The sequence below is a fragment of the Callithrix jacchus genome, chromosome 9, assembly GCF_049354715.1.
Source record: "Callithrix jacchus isolate 240 chromosome 9, calJac240_pri, whole genome shotgun sequence".
Taxonomy (NCBI): domain Eukaryota; kingdom Metazoa; phylum Chordata; class Mammalia; order Primates; family Cebidae; genus Callithrix; species Callithrix jacchus.
The window spans coordinates 35,145,261-35,169,132 of record NC_133510.1 but is presented as its reverse complement, the minus strand read 5'-3'; the positions used below and the strand labels follow the sequence as shown (position 1 = coordinate 35,169,132).

Genomic DNA, 23,872 nt, shown 5'->3' with positions numbered 1-23,872 from the left:
AACATTAGTATACTAGCTTCAACTTAGTGTAGAAATCATTAAGATGTTCATATTTTAGTTCAGAGATAAAAATTCAAAAAATGTTTTTCTTCCTTTCTCTCTTTTTCCTACTCCTTCTTCTCCTTCTCTCTTTCTTTTCATTAGGAGTCACTTCCAGAGCACCAGGAAGTAAGACAGGTAAATTTGGGGAAAGCCTTTTATATGACCTTCAACGTTGGCAAAAGAAAAAAAAATAAGTAAATAATAAGGACAGGCGTAGTAGCCATTGTGTTAACCTTGCCTTTGCCAAGGAACACGATAAACATGGAAAATGCCTCTCCTGTCAGTTATAGGTCCAGGAAGCATCTTTTCCTGCTTCAAAGACACAGATAAACATGCTGTCAGCCATATTCTTTCAAGGGTCATAAAAGTGTCTCTATGTTGATCTCTCTTTTGTCTTTCCTGCCTAGGCACAGTTGGAGTGCCCTCTGCTACAACAGTTGCCCCTGGGATCTCCAACTCAGGTAAAGCACCAGGCTGGAAGGAGCCACTGCTTGGGCGGGGCTCCTCCTCAGTGAGGTGTCTGCCTGGTGATCCTACCGTGATTTTTTCTGATTCTTCTAATCTTTGCCCTCACAGATATTGTTTTCCCTTCTTTTGCAGAGGCCACGACTTCTTTAGGAGCAAGTGGAAAAACAAGAGCTGAAATAATCACAGGTAAGCTCAGTTAAGGGACTAAGTGTACTTTGTTATAATTTCTCACATCTTGATAGAATATGGCAAAAGTTTGAATTTTCCATATTTGGCATATTAGAAAAACAGGTAGCAGATGATCAATATTTAACATCAATAAACATAGTTCAGACACTTCAACATTTCCTCCTTATGTCTTATGCTTTGGGTCTAAGGATCCTTCAGCAGGGCATCCTGGGGCCCATTCCCTGACAGTTATAGAGGTGACATGGGCCCAAATCTATCTATCTGTAATAGTACCATAAAAAGGTGACTCTGTGGCAGAGGACATTCTCTATAAACCTGCCAAAGTGGTATATGTTCCATGGACAATATATGGATTAACTCTTAAAAACAGAAACTCTAGAGGAATACATTTTCTGGTGTGTTTAAGTAAAACAAAGTTTTTTTTAATTTTTTCTATAGGAGTCTATAACCGTTTTATTAATGACAACAGATTGACCAACTAATCACAATATTCTTATTTCAGGTACTACTGAGGGCAAAACTCTGTCAGCTGGAAGTGCCCACACAGGTCAGGAATTCTGAACATGGTCCCTTGGGCAATATAGCTTATGGGGTCCCAGAATGTCCTGTGCAGTTTTCATACATCCAATTCCTTTCTTTTTCAGAAGCCACAACTTTCTTAGGAGGCAGCAGGACCACCGGAGCTGGACCACCAGAAGGTAAGCTTGTTAGGCTGTGGCCTGAGGCTCTCATCATCTCTCTAGCTGGGTAGTTACAGGGACATATAATGTGAAGCCTTTTGAGGAAGGGGGATTTTCTCTGGGACCATATTTTGTCCTGTATCTGGTCAGTTATTCTGCTTTTGATTCTACAATCTCAGATGCTCAGCCAGGCTGTCTTCAGTATTCTGGCTTATGGAGACATTTTTTTCTGATATGAGGCTTGAGAGTCTATTGCCTGTATCCCAACCCTCCAGAACTTCCAGTCATCCCAATTTACCTTTCCACCCACACTTGGAAACTTTGTATCATTTTTCTTATATATCTATATATGATGTTTATTTCCTCTCTCCCCTCACTAGAAAGCCCCATGAAGTCAACTGATTATATAAATGCCCCTAGCTGTATCAGAGAGTCCTGCTTATAAGGTTAAAAACCATTTTGTATTTCTCCTATAAGCACTTCTGGCACATCAGGAGGATAGATCCCTGAAAGAGAAACAGGTTAGGGTGACTTAAACCCTATTCTACCCTTGCCTCACAGTAAAAGGGAAATTCCATCTCAGTTTGGCCTGGAAAATGAAGTGCTAGAAGTTGTTCATTTTCCATTCACTACAGAGAGGGTATCCTCAGGAAGGGTTCCAGTGCTTGAGGGCCACACTGATATTTCCAAGCATAAATGGGGAGAAAATGCCCTGTTGCTGCATTTACCTCTTTGGCTTTTTAGGTACCACTGGAGAATCTTCTGGAACAGTCATTGTATCTGGAAGTTCTAACGCACATAGCTTAACAAGAAGAAAGTGCCTCATATTTAATGTCAGATGTAATGATATCTCTTTTAGGGCTGCTGTGATAACACCCCAATTTCTCCTCTCAGTATTCCACATTCATGGACTTCCCTACTTTATGTCTTTCCTCAGAGCGCACAGTTTCCACTGAAGAGACTGGTACTTCCAGAACTAGTTTCGAAACTGGTGAGTCTAAAAAGTCCATAATTTGGGGTCATCTAGATGAGGTCTCTTAACTTTTTCGATGGTGTTTGTGGGTTTTATAGAGACACTGCAAGTGACTCAATACAGATTTGTCATTAGGGAGAAATCTTTTTTGGAAGACTACAAATTCCAAAATTGAGCCTCTCTTCATTGAGGCTGAGGATGGGATGGGATTTCTCCATTGTTACTATTATTAGCAGCATTTGAGCTGGAAGACAGAGAGTTTTCTGTGTGTACACATGCAAATGTGCTTGAAGTATGAAAGAGCCCCATGGAACCAGGGTGCATGCATATGTATGTATCTTGCAATTGGCTTTCCCAATATTTTCTCCCACATCTGAAGTTTCAACATATTTAAACCTTTTTTCTCTCTTCTTATCTACCTCACAGTAGGCATCACTTCAACCCCAGGGAGGCAAGCAGGTGAGCATCGAGAAAATGCATCGTTTCCCTTTTATGAAATTGGTAGTTGTGCTTGAAGTTGGGAACATTTTCTATGAGCTTTGGTTATGAATTTTTGAAAGCAGGTAAATACACATAGTTCACTATCTGCCTCATGCTCAGAGAGAGATTTACGTTATAGAAAATAAATACATAAATACAGGATATTCCTTTAAGATTTGGGTCTTCATTTGACTTACTGAATCAGTATGGTCCCCTCAATTCCTTTGTTTTTCAGGCACCCCTGGGGTGGCACCTGGCACAACAGTTGCTCCTGGACCTTTCAGCACAGGTGAGTCCACAGTGTGGTGGGGAATCCTTTCATGGTGTTTGCCTTTGGGTGTTTCAGTGCAGAAGCACCACCATTTCATTCCATTCCCTGCCCCCTGAATCTTTTCCATTCATATCCTTCCTCTCCCAGCAGCAACAATTTCTCCTGGAGCAAGTGGAATGGCTGGGCTTAGCACCACTTTAAGTAAGCACTGAAAATCCACTATCTCCTTCCCAGTAGACGACATTGCCTGAATCACATGTAGTATTTGTACTTCCTGTAAAGAGTCTTTTCTGAACATAGATTACCAGATAGGCAGGATATTACCTAAATGACTAAAGGCTCGACACTTGAATTCCTTTATTTTTCTTTCTTCTATTCCATGGAGACTTTACCATGAAGCTAAGACACTGAGAATCAGTTGTGTGGTTGGAGAGAAATGTTTTTTATTTCTCTCATTGATATATAAAGGAAATAATTGAGTCATTGAAAGTTTTGTCATTAAATTTTCTGAGACAGAAATGATGCACAGAAAACATATATATGTTAAATCCTGATTCTAGAAACCTCTGAAAAGAGCTTACTGGCACATTGAGAAAACACATAGTTCCTCCACCTTCATGATATGATATGTTCATTCTCGTTATGGGTAAAGAATTCAGATATTGATTCCTATCACTTTCTAATTCCTCATTATGGGTAAAGAATTTAGATATTTATTCCTATCACTTTCTAACTTAGCCACTGGCAAAATTCTTGCATGTGAAAAGTCTAATACTTGAAGCAATAAATAATGATGGTAATAACAATAAGCATATCAATAATTTAGGAGTTCTGACTGTACACCTTTTGAAATTAAGTCTATATAACTTATAATTAAGAAACATTTGAATTTCGATTAAGAACAATATGATTTGAAAATGTTTTTTCTCCCCATTTTAACAATTAAACTTGGATATTGAAGGTTTCCATCATGTTTACAGTCTGAAGGATTTCTCTTCTGACTTGATAGTAGGTGACAAGACATTTTGAATTGGGCTTATTGCTTGTCTTTACATCCACTTAGCTCATCGTCTTCCTTAATAGTCAATTAATTTTGGTTTTCTTTCCATATTTAAGAGACCACAACTTCCCTAGGTGGAATTGGTACCACTAGAACTGAAATAAAATCAGGTAAATATTTTGCAGTATTCATTATTTATCATTGTATTTTGATAGATTTCTTAGAGGAACTTTTTTAACAATGAGTTTTTAAGTTACAGAAAATCTGTATTGATGATCCAAAGAATCACTTTAATGTGGAGTGTAGTTTTAAATTTCTTTTAAAACTTTAATACTTCAAGAAAAGCAGAGTTTCTTCTTGGATTTGGATTTGTAAACATGTGGGCCCAAATTTCCTGAAGGCTTTCCCTTCTCAGAGACAAACTTCAGGGTTTTAGGCCTCTGGAGAGGAGAGCTGCAGTAACTTTGGCTCTGAAATAATTTCCCTTTGAGAAGAGCATAGTCTGCTTATCATCATAGTATTCACTTGCATTCAGCATAGAAATCATTAGGTTGTCATACTTTACTTCAGATATAACAATTCAAAATTTTCTCTTTCTTCTTTCTCTTTCTTTCTTCTTCATACTTCTTCTTCTCTCTTTTTCCTTTCATTAGGAGCCACCACTGGAGCACCGGGAAGTAAGACAGGTAGAATTTGGAAATGCCTTTTTTATGACCTTCAACACTGGCAAAAATAAATCACCAGGGCAGGCATATTATCTTTGGCCTTGCAAAGGCAGCCAGAAAACACAAAATATGCCTGTCCTCCATAGGTCCAGGAAGTGTCTTTCCTGCTCCAAAGTCAAAGATAGGCATGTTGCTCACCACCTTCTTCTAAGGGTTACAAAAAAGTTCCCATCGTTCTCTTTTTTTTCCTGCTAGGCACAGCTGGAGTGCCCTCTGCTACAACAATCACCCCTGGGAGCTCCAACTCAGGTAAAGCACCAGGCTGGGAGGAACCACTGCTTAAAAAGGGCTCCTCAATGGGTGTCTGCCTGGGTGATCCTACCATGCTTTTCTCAGATTCTTCTAATCTTTGCCCTCACTGCTATTCTTTTTTTCCTCTTTTGCAGAGACCGCAACCTCTGTAGAAGAAAGTGGAATAACAAGTGCTGAAATAGTCACAGGTGAGCTCTCCTAAGGAACTAAGTATACTTTGTAATAGCTTCTCATGTCTTGCTAGAAATACAGCAAAACTCCTTGAATTTCCCGTATCTGGCATATTAAGTACGAATTCAGCAGATGTTCAGTATTTAACATCATTAAATACAGTTCATAAACTTCAACTTTTCCTCCTTATATCTGTGCCTTGGGCCTAAAGACACTTCATCAGGTCATCATGGGACCCATTCCCTGATAGTTAGAGAGGTGACTTGAGCCTAAATCTATCTCCCTGTATCTAAACATTAAAAAGGGGCCTCAGTTGTGATTTTTGTAAACTTGCCAAGGAAACTGTATGTTCCATGGACAATATATGGATTAACTCCTTAAAATACAAAACCCAGAAAAATAAATTTTTAGTATATGGATGCAAATACTATTTTTTCCTTTGTCCTTTAAGAGCTTATTCTCATATCATTAAGGACCACAAATTGACCAACTGACCACACAAACTTTTCTTATTTCAGGTATTTCTGAGGGCATCTCTGGAAAAACTCTGGAAGCTGGAGGTGCCCACACAGGTCAGGAATTCTAATCATGACCCATTGAGCAGTCTGTTGTCTGAGGGCCACAGAATGTCACGTGTAGTTATTATACCTCCAATTCCTTTCTCTCTCAGGAGCCACAACTTTCTCAGGAGGCAGCGGGACCACCCGAGCAGGTCCACCAGGAGGTGAGCTTGTTAGGCTGAGGCCTGAGTCTCTCATCTCTCTATTTGGGTGGCTGCAGTGAACTATTGAAGCCTATGATTGATTTTGAGGGAGAGGGATTTTCTCTGGGGCCATATTACGTCATATCTACTTGACGAGTGATTCTGCTTACGATTCCATGACCTCAGATGGCTCAGCCAGATTGTCTACAGTATCCTGGCTTATGGAGACATTTTTTTCTGATAGGAGGCTTAAGAGTCCATTGCATGTATCCCAACCTTCCAGAACTTCCTGTCCTCATTTTCCCAGTTTACTTTTCCACCCACAGCTTGACAGTTTCTATTATGTTTCTCATTCAATTTTACAAGATGTTTGTTTCCCCCCTCCCCTCACCACAAAGCTTCATGAAGACAACTAATTATTAAATGCCCCAAGTTGTATCAAAGAATTCTACTTATAAAGATAAAAGTATGCTTTGTTTCCTCTGTGGGCACCTCTGTCCCACCAGAGGGATATGCTCCTAGAAGGGAAACAGGTTAGGGTGATTTAAACTCTACTCTACCCTTGTGTCATAGTGAAAGAGAAACCCAGTAGCAACACATTCATCTCTGGTTGGCCTGGAAAATGAAGTGCTAGGAAGTTGTTCATATATATATATATATATATATATAAAAATATTTATTTATATATATATGATAAAGAATAAAAATACTGATTCCTCTAATTCCAAGGTCCAATGTGGTAGCTGCTATTTTTTGTTTGTTTGTTTTGAAAAGGCGACATCCAAGCAAAGGCAATTTGTGGCCAGCCCTGAGATTGGCCCACTTCCCTTCCAGGAAGGGGCTTCCAGTCTTTAGGGCTGCCATATTGATGCTTCCAAGCTTAATTGAGGAGACAATACTCTATTATTCCATTTCCCTTTTTTTCAATTTCAGGTATCACTGGAGAATCTTCTAGAACGACCATTATATCTGGAAGTTCTAACACAGGTAGCCTAACAAGAAGGAAATGTGTCTTACTTGATGTCAAATGTCATGCTATGTCTTTTAGAGCTCTTATGATAAAATACCAACCTAGTATCCTCTCCCAGTATTCCAAATTCACAGACTTCACCACTGTATTTCTTCCCTCAGAGGCTACACATTCCATTGAAGAGATTGGTACTTCTGGAACTGGATTCAGAACTGGTGAGAAGAAACAACCCCTAAGTATTAGGTTTCTTAAGCTTTCCTTAAGACAGTTTGTGTTTTATTTAGGGATGCTGCAAGAGATTCAAAATAGTTTTGTTGGTGGAGATACAATTGTTTTTGAAATCTAATAATTCTAGAATGGAGACTTACAGCTTTATGTCTGAGGATGGAATGGAATTTCTCCACTTGTATTACAACTGTCACTAGCATTTGAGGTGGAATTCAGGAAGTTTTCCATGAGAGTGTGTGAAATACAAAAGAGCCCCATGGACTCAGGATAAATGCATTTATATATGTGTGCATGCTTACACATGTTCTTGCTCTTTATCTTCTCCTACATCTGATGGTTTCAGCACATTTAAAATATTTTCCCCCTCCTTTCTGTCTCATAGCAGGCATCACTACAGCTCCAGGAAAGCAAGCAGGTGAGCACTGGGGGAATCCATCTAGTTTCCCTTTTATCAAACTCCAGAAGTGCCTGAAGCTGAGGATGCTGTCTCTATCTGCTCTAGTTGTGAAGCATTGAAAGCAGACCGATGCGTCTAGTTCACCAACTGCCATATCCTCAGGGAAAATGACTTCTTTTATGGAAAATAAATCTAGTATATTCCGTTTAGATTCAGGTCTTCCTTTGACTTACTCAGCATGGTCACCCCAATCCCTTTGTGTTTCAGGCACCTCTGGGGTGGCACCTGGCACAATAGTTGTCTCTGGAAGTTTCAGCACAGGCAAGCCCACAATTTTCCACAGAGCCATTTCTTGGCTGCTTTCTACAATAATATGTCTTCCCTTTTGCTGCTTCTATGCAAAAGTAGCACCATTTACTTTCTAAATCCCAGAATTTTTTCCATTTTTTTTCTGCTCCCACAGCACTTACAACTTCTCCTGGAGCAAGTGGAGTGACTGGCACTGGACCCACTGCAGGTAAGCCCTGATGAAGCACTTCCTGCTTCCCAGTAGACAACATCTCCTGAATAACATCTAATGTCTGTACTTCCTGTGAAGAGTATCTTCAGAACAAGCATTGTCAGATTGGCAGGATTTTACTAATAACCACGTGACACTCAGAGTCCTTTATCTTCCTTTCCTCTGAGTCAGGGATACTTCACCATGGAGCTAAGCCACAGATAATCAGTTGGGCGATTGAAGGGAAATGTCTCTCTTTCTTTCTTTCTTTCATTGATATATAAAGGAAGAAATAAAGATAGTAAAATTTTTGTCATTAAATTTTCTGAGATAGAAATGGTACATGGAAAACAGATATAGATTCAACTCCTCATTCTAGAAACATCTAAAAACAAGAGTTTGTTGCCACATTGAGAAAACACAGTTTCCTCACCTTCATTCTCAGCCATTTTATTTCTTATTTTGGGTAAAGAATAAAGATATTGATTCCTGTCACTCTCTAATTCCAAGTTCCTGCTGGCAATTTTTTTTTTTTTTTTTTTTGAAGAGGGGACATTTAAGCAAAGGCAATTTGTGGCCAGCCCTGAGACTGCTCCCACCCCCTCTGGCAAAATTCTTGCACATGAAAATTCTGATACTTAAATCAATGAAAATGATGATACTAGTAGTGAGCGTATCTATCATTGATAAGCTCCTTACTATAAACATTTTTATTAAGAAGTTTATATGTCTTATTCCAGTTAAGAACTACCGAAAGTCTAATTAAGAACTGTATGGGTAAAAATCCTTTCATTCCCTATTAAAAAAATAAACATATGTACATCACTTTTACAGTCAGAAAAGTTTGTTTTCTAACTGAGTAGGTGGCAAGACAGTTTGAACTGAGTTTCTCTCTTGCAATGACATTAGCTTAGCTCATCCCTTTTCCTTAACACTCAATTAATTTTGGTTTTCTTTCTATCTTTAAGAGACCACAGCTTTCCTAGGAGGAAGTAGCACCACCAGAGCAGAAATAAAATTAGGTCACGATTATGGAGGTTTCATTATTCACTGTTGTATTTTGATAGATTTGTTAGAAGAAACCTTTTTTTGATAATATTTTTATTTTGGAATAATTTTGAAATATAGAAAGTTTGCATAGATTATGTAAAGAATCTCTTTAATGTGGAGTAGAGTTTTTCATTTCCTTTTGAAGCTATTTCAAAGGAACCAGGATGTCCTTTCAGATTTGGAACATCTTAAGCCCAAATTTCCAAAAGGCATTTTCTTCTCTAGGACTAGCCTCAGGGTTTGAGGCTGCTAGAGAGAAGAGTTACAGTAGCTCTGGCTCTGGAAGGCTTTTTACTTTGAAAATAACCCAGTATGTATAACATTACAGTACCGATTTGTATTCAGCATAGAAATCATTACGATGTTACATTTTAGTTGAGGGGTTAAAATTCAAAATTTCCTTTCTTCTTTTTCTTTTTTTTTTCCTTTTCCACCTGTTCCTTCTTCTTTCTTTCTCTTTTCCTTTTCATTAGGAGCCACCACTGGAGCACCAGGAAGTAAGACAGGTAAACTTGGAGAAAGCCTTTGATATGACCTTCAGTCGTGGCAAAAATAATCAGAGCAGACACATTAGCCACTACATTAACCTTGGCCTTACAAAGGCACATGGTAAACATAGAAAATGCCACCTTCTGTCAGATATAGATCCAGGAAGTATCTTTTGCTGCTCCAAGGTCCCAGGTAGACATGATGCTGGCCACATTCTTCTAAAGGTTACAAATGCATCACTCTGTTGATCTTTTTCTTTTCTTTCCTGCCTAGGCACAGCTAGAGTGCCCTCTGCTACAACAGTTGCCCCTGGGAGCTCTGACTCAGGTAAAGCACCAGGCTGGGAGGAACCACTGCTTGGAAAGGGCTCCTCAATGAGGTGATCCTACCATTCTTTTCTTAGATTCTTCAAATCTTTGCCCTCACTGATATTCTTTCCCCCCTTTTTCTCAGAGGCTACAACTTTCTCTGGATTCACTGAAGCAGTAACAGTCCCAGGTAAAAATGGGAAGTTTGTGAAATATTTCTAAAAATTCAAATTGATCGAAATAAATACAAAGCAATTTCCTATGGAAATCTTTGTCCAAGCCTCCAAATTTCAGAATAATAGTGTTTTACCCAATTTTTTACATTTATAGACAGCAGAATATGCTCTCTTTTCTCTTCTACAGGATCCATGACCACTGCGCCGGGGAGCCAACTGTCCAGCAGTCAAACAGGTGAGCATGGGAAAGTATGAATATCTTCCTGATATTTACCAGTATTCAAGAATAAGGAGACTTCCAATGTGAGAGCTTAGCCTTTGCTTTTTTTTCTTCTATTTTGGAATGAAGTATCCTTGTTGAAAGGTATATGAGGAATTCTGGAATAGGCCCTCTGAGTTAATAAAAAACACAGTGATTTTCTTCTTAACCCTTCTGTTAATGTAAAGAAAATGACATAAATTTATTCCTCTTAGTGATTCCAGGTGCCAGCGGCATCATCTCTCACACAACTGTTGAACCTGGAAGTTCTGTTATAGGTAAGTGAATATTTTCAATGGCGGTCATCTCTTGTTTAACTTCAAGGAGGAATATGTAACCCTAAACACACTTTCTGCTTCATTTCCCCTTCCAGAGGCCAAAGCTTCCTTAGAAGCCATCAGAGTCACTGTTGTGAAATCAGTGAGAACTAGGACTAGGGGTGTCAGAGGTTAGCACAGCCATTGAGTAGTATCATGAGTTTGCCTTGGGATCTGAAAGATTATCGTATGGGGACACCTGTCCTTTCATCCATACCTCTGAGCTGACTTCTGCACCAGCCTTTTCCAGTGCTTTGCCTTAGGACATAAATTTCTAGAGAGGGAAGTAGGAGCAGTAATTCCTTGGACAATTAACCTAGTGGATATTATAGGTATTACTAGAAAATCAGCAGGAGTCCAGATTGGCCCAGAAGGTTCTGACTCAGGTGAACAGATGACTAAAATGAACTCAGAAATTGTTTGCTTTCCATTTTGAGCTTTAAATATTAAGTTGCTGAATGGTTGCCTCAGTGATTGATTACAGGTCAAAACATACTTAGAATCTTTTTTCCCACTTTGAATCATCAGGAACCATCTCTGATGCATCAGACAATCAAGTCACTGGAAGCAAAACAGGCAAATATGTTAAAGAAATTCTTTTGTCTCACATTTGAGAGTTTTACATTATATGTGTTAAGTAAGCCCCCTAGCAGATAGGCTTCATGAGACAAAAGAAGCTGATGCCTAGTACTAAGCAGGTCAGCTGACCTCTGGAACTAAACTGATCCCTAGTACTAAACAGGGCTCAATGAATATTTATTGAATGAATGAAATAATTAAAACATAGGAAAGATGCATAATTCAATCCAGGAGCAAAAGGGCCAATGGAAGAACATGCTCATAGGACAGCCACATAGACAAAGCAGTCTATGTGAATGGTGCCTCCCAGAGCTGGCCAGTGCACAGAATGAGTGATATGGCCCTGGAAATGCAGATTTGTTTTATACCTAAATTGTGTCTATGCAAAAGATTCTTCATGATATCTCCATGGCCTTCTCGTTTCAGGCACTACTGGTGTGGCCTTAAGCACAACTGTTGCACCTGGAAGTTCCAGTACAGGTAGGCTAACAAGCTGAGAAGAAACCTCCTGTCTAGAAATAAGATGGCAAAAATGTCCTTCGCATTGCTCTTCTTGTGTAAGAGCATCACAGTATATTTCCCCGTCCTTCTGAATCCTCACTCTTTCCTCGTTGCTTCTCTTTTTCTTCCAGAAGCCACAACTTCCACGGGAGTCGGTAGAACCACTGTAGTGGGATGGAAAACAGGTGAGAATGAATGGTGTGTATGGTGTGTGTGTGTGTGTGTGTGTGTGTGTTGTGTGTGTGTGTATGTGTGCATGCATGCATGACTTTTGAATGATAATAAATTACAATTATACTTTGCTTCTTAAAGGATAGTTTTATAAGGAGGAGCTTTTGAGGAACTCTCATCCAGGATCAGTGTTTTGCTACTTGATTTTGAATGAACTTGGGCAGATATCCTTCCATTTCCAGGGCCAAGCGTCACATATAAGAGTCTCTGCAAATGAGAGTGAAAGTGATAATTGTATGAAAAGTTTCTTTTTCCATTTTAGATATCTCCATTTTAGGTATATGAGAGGAAGGAATTACTGGCTCAGAGAGTTCTATTTCAGTTCAATAGAAGGCCAAAATGCACACAGAAGATTTGCCTCAAACGATCTGTTTTTCCTTGAGTAAAATAATGACTGAAATGTACAGTCGTTGTTCCTATAACTCTAGTCTACCTTTATATTCAAAAGTTTTTCTATGTTTATCCTTTTAGGAGCTACCACTAGAGGATCAGCAAACCAAGGAACTGGAAGCACAATAGGTAAATATGGCAGCAAAGTGGACCACTTGTCTTACTGCCATTGAATTCTAGAAAAATGGAGTCCTCTGTTGAGGAATTTGCATCTTTATTTGGTTTGGGAATAAAACTATGCATGAGAAAATACAGGCCGGGCACGGTGGCTCAACACTGTAATCCTAGCACTTTGGGGGGCCAAGGTGGGTGGATTACCTGAGGTCAGGAATTCAAGACCAGCCTGGGCAACATGGTGAAACCTCTTCTCTACTAAAAACACAAAAAATTATCCAAGTGTGGTGTCAGGAGCCTGTAATCCCAGCTACTCAGGAAGCTGAAGCAAAAGAATCACTTAGACCAGGGAGGTGGAGGTTGCAGTGAGAGATGGTGCCATTGCACTCATGTCTGGATGACAGAGTGAGACTAGGGTAGCTTCTGGCATCACACCTAAACCTGCCAGCTGGTGAGAGTCCTCCACGGAATGATTTAGTAGTAAAGTGCCTCCCGTGGCACTGTTATTATGAAGAGTGCATCCTTTAGTTTACTCACAATTCTAATTCCTCTCACCTCATATTTTCGTACCTTTTCTCTCTTAGAAGCTACAACATCCTTTAGAGACACTGGGACCACAGGATGTGGAATGAATACAGCTGAGCACACACGCTTCGTAACCTGTCCACTTTTCACTTAAAATAATATCAATAGTAGCTAACAGTTTCTAGCATGAACTGTGTTCCAGGCACTAGTCCGCATTTTTGTCATTATTGTTTCTTTTATCTCTTATCCCAAATTGTGAGGTAAGCACTGATGTTCTCACAGACTTTCCAGATGAGGAACAGATTGTTTTCTCATCCAGAAAGTCTGTGAGAACTTTCCACAGATTATGGCTCAAAGATATTAACTAACTTATTGACGATCACACTGCATGTAAACAACAGATCTCAACTCAGGCACTCTGGCTTCAAAATCCATCCTCTTAACCATGATGCTAAATCATCACTCACTCATTTGTCATGTCTCCCAACTCTTCTAGAACACTGCAATTTCTACAACACCAATATTTTACCCAAATGAAAATTCGATAGGTAATCAATCCTGCTTTGTTCCTTCTTCTAGGGATATCAGGTGGCCAAGTCACTAGCACTCAACTAGGTAAGTAAAGTACCTTTGTTTTCCTGACGGCCCAGAAAAAGAGATGTTCTCATTGAGACTCCACCACCACCTCACACTGCACCCTTCCCCCATCAAATTTATAGTGAGAATGGAGCATTACATTTGAAAGCACACAAAATAACTTTGGAACAGGCCATCCCTGAAAATGGTCTTTTTTCATAATGAAGGATTCTGTAGTTGCCTCATTCTATTATAGATTGCGCCTTTATTATAAGAATAAACTTGATATAGTGGTACCGTTCCATTTTGTTTTAGGTACTACTGGAGTGGTCTCTGGCAACATGTCACCTAGCAGTTCCAACACAGGGGAGTCAATGAGGAAACAGATGCTATTTTCTTTTCTCGTTGGGGGGCTAACTTGGAAGCAATGAGACATTATATCTTTTGATGATTTTCTGTTAGCCCACACTAATTTCTTTCTGTTTATTCTTTGTATTTATTTCTTTTTAAACTTCCATGGAAGGAAGAGTAACCAATGAAAGTGGAATTGGCAACCATATATATATATGAATATGAATGAAATATATATATATATATATATATATGAATGAGAGAAATAATGAGAAATGAGAAATATATATCTTCTTGTGCCAGTCTCACTCTGTTGCCCAGGCTGGAGTAGAGTGGTGTGATCTTGACCTACAGCTAATTCCATCTCTAGGGTTTAAGCAATTCTCCTACCTCAGCCCAAGTAGCTGGGATTATAGGTGTCCACCACAACAACCAGCTGTTTTTTTTTTTTTTTTTTAATTTTTAGTAGAGATGGGTTTTCACCATGTTGGCCAGGCTGAACGTGAACTCTTGTCCTCAAGTGGTCTGCCTGCCTTGGCCTCCCAAAGTGCTGGGATAACAGGCGTGAGCTGCCACACCTGGCCAAAGCATTGGCAACTCTTGAGTTCCTACAAATCTACATTGGGTTTTTGTCTTTTCAGAGATATTTGTTAAACAAAGCTTATATTTATAAAGTCACATTATTTCTCCTGGGTCCCAACCTTATACTTTAATTATAGAAAAAGAGGCTCAGAGTCCAGAAAGATTCTCCTTTTAACACTCAAGCTATACTCTGGTACATACAAAGGCAACATAAATACATATAGCCATATTTAAGGCAGCAGATAGAAGTTACTCTGGAGGTTTAGATCTGTCATGTTTTGGAATTCAGATGTTATAAGTTTATTGAATCCAGTTGAATACCTTTACACAAATATTGTTTTCATTTCTTAATGTTGTTAGAAGCTACCAGTGGCACATCTGAGAGACAAAACCCTGGAAGTGAAACAGGTAAACATGAAAGAGACCCAGACACCTCTGACATTTAACTGTAAGGAGGCAAATAAGGCTGGACTATGAACTAATGTGTTTACTGTGACTCTGAATTTAAAAATGGAGGACACTTCATCATGACAGGATAGCACAAGGAAGGTCTGCTGCTGCTTTCAAGTCATAGACAGTTATATTGGCCATGCTCTTCTTGGGATGGTAAATGCATCACCATTTGGGTTCTTTCTCTCTCCCTGCTTTAGGCACCACTGGTATAGTCTCTGGCACAACAGTTGCATCTGGAAGTTCCAATACAGGTAACCTAATAGGAATAAAAGGGGCCTCAGTCAGGAATATGACTGAGTCCCTCCCCCTAAACATATACACTCCTTACCATACCCTGGAAACACCACCAGATTGTCTCAGTTATAGGATTCTTCTGAATTTAATTTTTTCTCCTTTTACTTAGAGGCCACAACTTCTTTGGGCAATGGTGGAACCACTGAGGCTGGAAGTAAAATAGGTGGGCACTAGCAATCAAATAATTATTTTTCTTTTCATCTTAAATTAAATCAAATGGGCTATAATGAACTTAGTGGACATTTTACTCAGTCACTAAGTACATATTACCAGGAAATTAACAGTTTACTCCCTGTGAATTTTCCTTTACTTAAAACTTGCAAATTAATGACATAATGAGACCATGCATGATGTATCACTTAAAGCAAAAACGTTCCTGATATAAACCTTTTAGTTCACTTGAGAAACCTATTTTTTTTAAAAACCAAATCCTAATTTTAGATAAAAGGGAATTCACAAATTGATTCTCTCCTCTTGTGATTTCAGTTACCACTGGGATAACTACTGGTACAACCATTGTACCTGGGAGTTCCAACACAAGTAAGTCATAAAAGAGTTGGAGAAACCTGCCTATGTGAACTTCCGGGGACCTAATGGCTCCCATAGAGATATTATATAAAGTAATACTGCTACACATTTTTCCAAATGTCTGCATTCTATACCACTTTCTCCTATTTCTTCTCAGAGGCTACGGCTTCTACAGATGTTACAACTGGAGTTGGAATAGCAACTGGTGAGTGGTTTGCTTTGGGTTCTCAACAGTTCTTTGCTCGAGTTTGTAGTAGTGATGAATGAATAGGAAGATGGGCAGAAATAGGATTTTGTATTTCATTTGAACAAACGCTATGTCAGGTAAATCAAGCTTGGGCCCTTGCTCTTCAGACTGATTTTTTCCATACACTATCCTTTTATTTTTTCAATTGTTTCAACTTTTATTTTAGATTTGGAGAGTACGTGTGTAGGTTTGTTACATGTCCTGAGTATATTGCATGATGCTTAGGTTTAGAGTATGAATGATCCTGTCACCCAGGTACTGAGCAGAGTACCCAGCAGTCAATTTTGCAACCCCTCCCCTCTCCTTCTTCCCCTTTTTAGTAGTCCCCAGTGTCTATTGTTGCCATCCTTATGTCCATGAGTATCCAATATTTAACTCCTACTTCTAAGTAAGAACATGCAGTATTTGTTTTTCTGTTCCTGCATTAATTCACTTAGGATAATGGCCTCCAGCCACATCTGTATTGCTGCAAATAACATAATTTTGTTCTCTCTTATGGTTGCATAGTATTCCATGGTGTGTATATACTACATTTTTAAAATCCAGTTCATCATTGATGGGCACCTAGGTCGATTCCATGTCTTTGCTACTATGAATAATGCTGTGATGAAAATTCAAGTGCATATGTCTTTTTGGTAGAACAATTTGTTTTCTTTTGGATAGATATCCACTAATGAGATTCCTGGGTCAACTGGTAGTTCTGTTTTCAGTTCTTTGAGAAACCTCTGGACTGCTGTCCATGGTGGCTGGATGAATTTACATTCACATCAACAATGATTAAGCATTCCCTTTCTCTGCAGCCTTACCAGCATCTGTTGTTGTTTTTTTAATTTTTTCATAATAGCCAGTCTGACTGGTGTAATGTGATATTTCATTTCAGTTTTCATTTACACTTCTTTAATGATTAGTAATGTTAAGCATTTTTTCATATGCTTGTTGGTGATGTGTATGCTTTCTTATGAAAATGTCTGTTTGTATCCTTTGCCCACTTTTTAAAAGGGTTTTTTTTTTTTGGCTGGTTAATTTGTTTATATTCCTTATAGATTCTGGGTATTACACCTTTTCCAGATGCATAGTTTGCAAGTATTTTCTTCCATTCTGTAGGTTGTCTGTTTACCCTGTTGATAGTTTCTTTTGCTGTGCAGAAGTTCTTTAGTTAGATTAGGTCCCATTTGTCAATTTTGTTTTGTTGCAATTTGGCATCTTTGTTATAAAATCTTTGCCAGGGCCTATATCCAAAATGGTATTTCCTACATTATATTCCAGGGTTTTCATAGTTTTAGGTTTAAAATTAAAGTCTTTAATCTATCTTGAGTTGATTTTTGTATATGGTGCGAGGAAAGGGTCCAGCTTCAATCTCCTGCATATGGCTAGCCAGTTATGCCAGCACTAATTATTGAATAGGGAGTCATTTCCTCATTGCTTGTTTTTATTGACTTAGTTATTTAGAGAAGGGGTGCCAGAAGTGAAAAATGTATAGAGTTAAGTGTGACAAAAGCTCTCATCACTTAGAGAAAGGGCACCCAGAAGTGAAAAATATATCAGGGCCATAGGAGAATCTTCTGTGAACAAGGGATTGCTACCATAGGAAGTTCTTAGTGTTTCCATGGCGGGGGTGTGAGCTAGCATTAGTAGATGTGTCAGTATATTCCAAGTGCTTTGAGACTCTTGTTCCACATGCAGGTGTCTTAAGTAAATGCTCCTCTTGTTTTTGTTTAAACCAGAACAAAAACCAGAACCTTTTTGTTCTGGTTTAAACAAAAACCAGAAAATATTTATTGTTCTTCTCTTGTTCATTTTAGTTTCTTCCAAGGGAGCATCTGACACAACCACTGCTCCTGGACCTCCTACCACAGGTAAGTGCAATAGTAATAAATGATTTTTTCTTGGTGGCACCTCAGAAGACAGGATAGTTTATCTGCAGTTCTCACAGGATAGTTTATCTGCAGTTCTCACAGGTTACTGGGGTTGGGGTTGTTGTATTTGTGGGGCTGAGTATGGCGGGGAGATGTTGGTGAAAGGTTACAAAATTTCAGTTAGACAGGAGGAGTAAGTTCAAGAGTTCTATTGTACAACATCGTGACTACAGTTAATATATTCTTGAAAAATGCTAAGAGGGTGGTATAACGTAATTCTTCAGAACATCATGTACAAATACATAGTTTCATCTGTCCATCTAAAACATGCAGAATAAAAAACTGCTTTTAAATGAAGTTAAGCTCTAGCTTCACCAGTCCCCTGTAGTCACCACTGTTGTTCCTTTTTAAGCAGTCACAGCTTCCACAGCAGTAAAAGAAACCTCTGGAACTGGAGTGCAAACAGGTGAGTGAACGGTATGGCTTTGATTATACATAAGAAGTGGAATTAGGAGGAGGAGGGTAGGAGAGAAGTGAAAGACAGAGGCCAGGATAATAGCATTCAACTTCCTCTTGGAACACAACTTTGAAATTCCACTAAAGATACCTTTTTTTATCTCCTCTGTGAGTTTTTGGGTCAGACTTTCACTGGGGCTCCCCTCCTAAAGACTTCTTCATGCAGATGGAAAATTCTGAGCAGGGAATTATGAGGGTGCTTGTCATATAATGTCTTAAATTTCCTTTTGCAAGGCTCTACCTTGGTTGCAGCTGGAGTCACAACAAGACCACAAGTATCCCAGCCAGGTAAAATGAAATGATCCAATTCAACAGGAATACATTGTCTGTTCCACACAAAGCTGTCCTTGAATATGAATTTGTGCCATTATTTGGGCATGTACATAAACACAGACTTGAAATGTGTATGTTATTCTAATTTTAAAAATCACAATACCATCGTTTTATTTCCTCTCAGAAACCACTGTTGTAACAACCAAAGAACAAGAAACTGAAAATAAAACAGGTCAGTACAGGAAGAGCCCTAATTTCTTTGTGACTATTTCAACTAATATTTCTTTAGTAGTTTATATGTGCTAAACTCTCTAGCAGACATTAAAAGCAAAACATCAGTAAGATGCAGCACTTGCCATTTTTTAATTTGTGTGCATGGGATGAAGAAATTCTTTTGGGCACAGATAGCATATATTTAGTGATACTCAAAAATATGCATAAAAAATGAGGTCCCGGGGGTGGAGTGAGAGTAGAGTGTTAATTTCTGCTTGCCAATTGGTAGTATGGAGTAAAGGCATGAGAAATGAGATGATTGAGTTTAAAGTTGGCATGGATGGGAAGGGTATTCCTGCCAAACAGCCCTTGGAAAGAAAGATATGACCTCATGGGTGAGTTCAGGAATCAAGCAGATGTTGGCAATGACTGAATGAGGCTGGGGAGAAAATGAGATTGAAAACGTAAGTAGAGGAAAGTTCATAAAGAACCAAACTTAACCAAGGCTTTATCTTTATGGGATACCCTTAAAGATTTGATCAAGAGACTGACATGATCGGAGAGTGGACAAATTACTTGGATACTGATATATTGATTAGGAGACTGTTCTCTATGACTCCTCTTACAAATATCTTCAATGAACTCTTGCAATACTGGTCAGGGAATATTTTCTCCTGTATTTATTCCTAATAGATCTTTTTTTAAATCTCCTATTGCTGGTTTCTGTTAATTTGCAAAGCATTCATAATTAGGACCTGGCTTAGCCTCCCAATGTAAAGAGTTAGAGACATTTGATCCCCCAAATTTCTATATTTTAATTCATTTTGTAATCTATATTTTGGGCTTATTAGTTGTCACTTTACCTAAACTTGTAGAAATCTTAAGTTCTTTTCAAATATTTTGTTGCTCCTAGGTCAGCCTTTTTATTGGTAGTTTTTAAAAACAGAGTCTTGCTCTGTTGCCCAGACTAGAGTGTGCCGTGACATGATCTTGGATCACTGTAAGCTCTGCCTCTTGGGTTCCAGAGATTCTCCTGCTTCAGCCTTCCTCATAGCTGGGACTACAGGCAAGCACCACCATGCCCACCTAATTTTTGTATTTTTTGCATAGATGAGGTTTCACCATGTTGGCCAAGCTAATCTCGAACTCCTGGCCTCAAATTATCTGCCCACCTCAGCCTCCCAAAGTATTGCAATTACAGGCATGAGCCACTGTGCCTGGCCAAGTTGCATAAAATATCAAGTTTGTGTTTAGAAGTTTTGGAATAAAACTTAAAATTTATGAGTGAATTGTTGGATTGACTAAAATATGTGATGTATAAAGGCTAAAAAGATATATATTACCAGTTTAAAGCATTTGTTGGCGTAGAAGATAGAGCAAAATTGAAGTATTTCAAGAAGATAAGGAGAATAAAAGTTCTTAAATGACTAAAACTGGGTAATTAATAGTACTCATTTTATCCTGTATCAGAATTACCTTTTTTCCCTTTTTAACCTCTTTTATTGTTTCATTCATTAGAACTGCCTTCCAAAACATTTTTGAAGAGTTTACCTTGATGTTTTCTTCTTTTGATTCTTTTCTCTCATTAAAATTTGAGGTCCAAAGGCAATACTCTGTACAGTGGAATTTCAAATACCATGAGGAGCAGGATGGGGAGATAGATGGGAACATATCTCTCTGTAAGACTGGCTATCTAGACAATTATTTTCAGCAATAGAATAATGAATTAAATAACTATAGTTGCCCAGTGCTATTTCAGTAACTTCAGAGACTAATTTAAGGTTCCTCTTTTTATACAGAATGTCTAATATCACTTCCACCAGCTCCAGGTAAGAATACCATGACTTCAGAATCATTCTGCATTAATGGTTTCTCTTGTAAATCCAATTTCAGAGTCACACTTGTAAAAGTCACTAGCAACGGAAATGTTATAAAATAGGAAAACTTGTATTGGATTAACTTAGCTTTTATTTGACAAATAAATAGTGAGTTCATTTCCTCATTCACAAACCAATGAAGCCCAACCAAACAAATATACCTTGTTATTTAGATCAAAACAAGGTTTACCTACTAAAGGTTTCATATAATTATGATACCTTGACCAAAATATTGTCACTTGATAGTGAGCATTTTTAAAAACTAAGTAATTACAGCTTGAAGGATGAACTGTAGTAGAAAAAGAGATCAGTTTAGCTAGAGTTACATAATTTTAGAGAACTTTAAGTCCCTACCATTTTCAAGACAATGCGGTAAGTAAAAAAGAAATACTAAAAAATAATTTTCTGACCTTAGTACCTAGTGGGAGAAAGAAGGTCCTCAAAGGAATAGGAAATGTTTGTATCAGGGAGAAAATAAATTTCCATGTAAAAACATAAACTATGTCGTATATAGAGAGTGCATATCATATGTCACTCATATTGTATATTTATTTTAAGGTATCCCCAGAAATGTCTTTACAGTATTGGAATTTGAGAACACTATATAGACTAGTACAGGGCATGCAAATGAGAGAAGTGAGACAAAGTTGAGAAGGTGAGATTGAATCACAATATGAGAGATCTTGAAAGCTAGAATGCTAGACTAAAGTGTTTATTTTATATAACTTAAGGGGCTGTCAAAGTAATAATGAGGTAAGAATTAGGCTTTAGAAAAACGACATTACCTGATTGGATCAGAATGAGATCTGAGTCAGGGTAACCCCTTAAAAAAAGCTAGTAGATTATGCTAGATCGAAAATTTAATAAAATCTTAAAGTGGCATTGTAGCAAGTAGAATAAGGAAAGAAAGAAATGAATGCAAGAGTAAAGGTACAGAATTTGGCAGTAGATTTGATGCCAGTGAAAGAAGGAAGAAATCAGATAGCTCCTAGATTTTAAGCTTGAATGATTTAAAGTATAGCTCTATCCTTAGCAGAAGGAAACCAGTCTAGAAGATAAGCTAGTTTTGAGAGAAAGATGATACAATCTGTTGTGTGCACATTGAGTTTCAGATTTCTGTAGGTCTGCCCGGATTCTGTCTATAGCTGGAGAGAAAACTGGTTCCAAAGCTATGAGAGAGGTCTGGACTGGAGCTGGACATTTTAGAGCCATTCATTTGATATTACTGTGCACATTGTGGAGATAGAGGAAAGAGAGGCAAAATGAGAGGGAATAAGACAAATTGACAGCAAAGACAAAACTTTCAGAATATTAAATCTGAAGAAAGGAGAACAGTTTTCAAGAAGGTAAGAATTAACAATGTCAACTATGGCAGAGAACTTTAAGAAAGGGCCCTTGGGTCTGGTAATTATGAAGTCATGGTGACTTGTAGGATTGAAAAAGCAGAAGTCAGACTTCAAAATTCAGACTCGTAAGTCAGTTAGTAGCCATAAGATTTATTGACCACTGCCAGGAGAAATTAAGAATTCTCCTTTGCTGAGGATTATAAACATAGGATATGCCTGTTGGGAACAGTTTGCTTGAAGCAGGTGGTTGTGGTTTTATTCACCTTAAGGCACCATAAAATCCTCTGTAATTCCGCGACTCTGAGATCCTAATGCCAATTACAGTATTGGCCACCTGGTGGTTATCTATAAATAACAGATGGTTATATTTTGCCAAATTTAATTACCATTTATCATTTATATTAACAGTTTGTCATGGTCCACTGGGAGAAGAGAAATCTGTAAGTACGGAGTTTGGCTCTACTTTAATTCAAATTTGTTCTAATTCCTGTATTTGAATAGAAGTCTAAACATGGTTTGTATATGTAGCCTGGAGACACATGGACTGCCAATTGCCACAGGTGTACCTGTACTGATGCAAAGACTATAGACTGTAAACCTGAGGAGTGTCCTTCTCCACCCACATGCAAAACCGGCGAGAAGCTTGTGAAGTTCAAATCTAATGACACCTGCTGTGAAATTGGACACTGTGGTATGTATTCATAATGCATTATTTTAATTGAATATATTCATTGTCTATTCATATATTCAAGAGATACTTTTTGAGTTACCAATTTTGTCAAAGATAATGCTAGGCAGGTGTAATAAATAAAACAGAATTAGTATAATATTTGCCTTCTTAAAACTTACCATCTTCAGAATGGGGGACACCCAGAATTAACAGTTATGAATATAATCAGTAGATTGAAGAAGGACTATGATATTATGAGGAGAAACATTATAGTTGGTTGCTGTGTATGATCTCATCTACAATTTGTTTTAAAAATAGAAATGATAGTATTTTAGAATAAAACAATGTCTTTATTTTTCAGAACCAAGAACATGTTTATTTAACAATACTGATTATGAGGTAAGGGCTTTTCTTCATTAAAATATTTTTGTTAATTAGATGAATAATTTGAATGCTGGGCAACATCAAGATACTTTCAGCTTAGTATATATATATATTTATATATTATATACACATATATGTAAAATGATATTTATACATATAAATTTATGTATAATATAAATATGTTTTTATATTATACACAAATATATATAAACATTTTATATATAAATTTATAATATTTATATATAAATTTATGCATAATAAAATTATGTATAATATTAAAATATGTATAAATATTTTATATATTAATTTATATATATGTATATAGATTTAACCCTGCTAACAATGGAGTAGAATCCATTTATTTTTTTTCCCAACACTCACTTCCAAAAGCACATCAAATGTAACACTCACCATGACTCTTCAAAGGAAAACAGAGCTTGATCATTAACTACTCAGCAGTAGAGCTTCTGAACAAAATTTCCCATGGGCCTTGCCAGATGGAGAAGACATACTTTGTAACATTCAAATCAATGAACAGAGTCAAACTGTAATTATAACCAGAAAGATCAGATGGTCAAGCTGTCAGAGATCAAATAGAAAACCCGAAGGGCTAGAACCCTATTATGCAGCTACAGCAACACGATATACTCAAGGCTGGATTTTGACAATTAATTTGACATTTTGGTCAGTAATGTAACTTTAGAAAAAAATGTATAAGG

General features: G+C 37.8%; 1 protein-coding gene across 1 annotated transcript in view; it reads left to right on the top strand.

The window, feature by feature from the left end:
- Positions 1-23,872, top strand: part of MUC19 (mucin 19, oligomeric) — a 160,623-nt gene that overhangs the window by 132,871 nt on the left and 3,880 nt on the right. Inside the window, 41 exon segments of the mRNA XM_078338154.1 lie at positions 145-177; positions 450-503; positions 643-696; positions 1,202-1,246; positions 1,344-1,401; positions 1,857-1,900; positions 2,317-2,370; positions 2,779-2,811; positions 3,068-3,121; positions 3,251-3,304; positions 4,220-4,273; positions 4,757-4,789; positions 6,888-6,941; positions 7,086-7,139; positions 7,535-7,567; positions 7,817-7,870; positions 8,013-8,066; positions 9,017-9,070; positions 9,572-9,604; positions 9,861-9,914; positions 10,041-10,085; positions 10,259-10,306; positions 10,546-10,608; positions 11,653-11,706; positions 11,859-11,912; positions 12,430-12,477; positions 13,047-13,098; positions 13,877-13,927; positions 14,855-14,904; positions 15,147-15,200; positions 15,353-15,406; positions 15,730-15,783; positions 15,929-15,976; positions 17,821-17,874; positions 18,287-18,340; positions 18,625-18,678; positions 18,848-18,895; positions 20,676-20,705; positions 22,508-22,539; positions 22,628-22,790; positions 23,131-23,168. Of these exon segments, the coding sequence (XP_078194280.1) occupies positions 145-177; positions 450-503; positions 643-696; positions 1,202-1,246; positions 1,344-1,401; positions 1,857-1,900; positions 2,317-2,370; positions 2,779-2,811; positions 3,068-3,121; positions 3,251-3,304; positions 4,220-4,273; positions 4,757-4,789; positions 6,888-6,941; positions 7,086-7,139; positions 7,535-7,567; positions 7,817-7,870; positions 8,013-8,066; positions 9,017-9,070; positions 9,572-9,604; positions 9,861-9,914; positions 10,041-10,085; positions 10,259-10,306; positions 10,546-10,608; positions 11,653-11,706; positions 11,859-11,912; positions 12,430-12,477; positions 13,047-13,098; positions 13,877-13,927; positions 14,855-14,904; positions 15,147-15,200; positions 15,353-15,406; positions 15,730-15,783; positions 15,929-15,976; positions 17,821-17,874; positions 18,287-18,340; positions 18,625-18,678; positions 18,848-18,895; positions 20,676-20,705; positions 22,508-22,539; positions 22,628-22,790; positions 23,131-23,168 (2,108 nt within the window).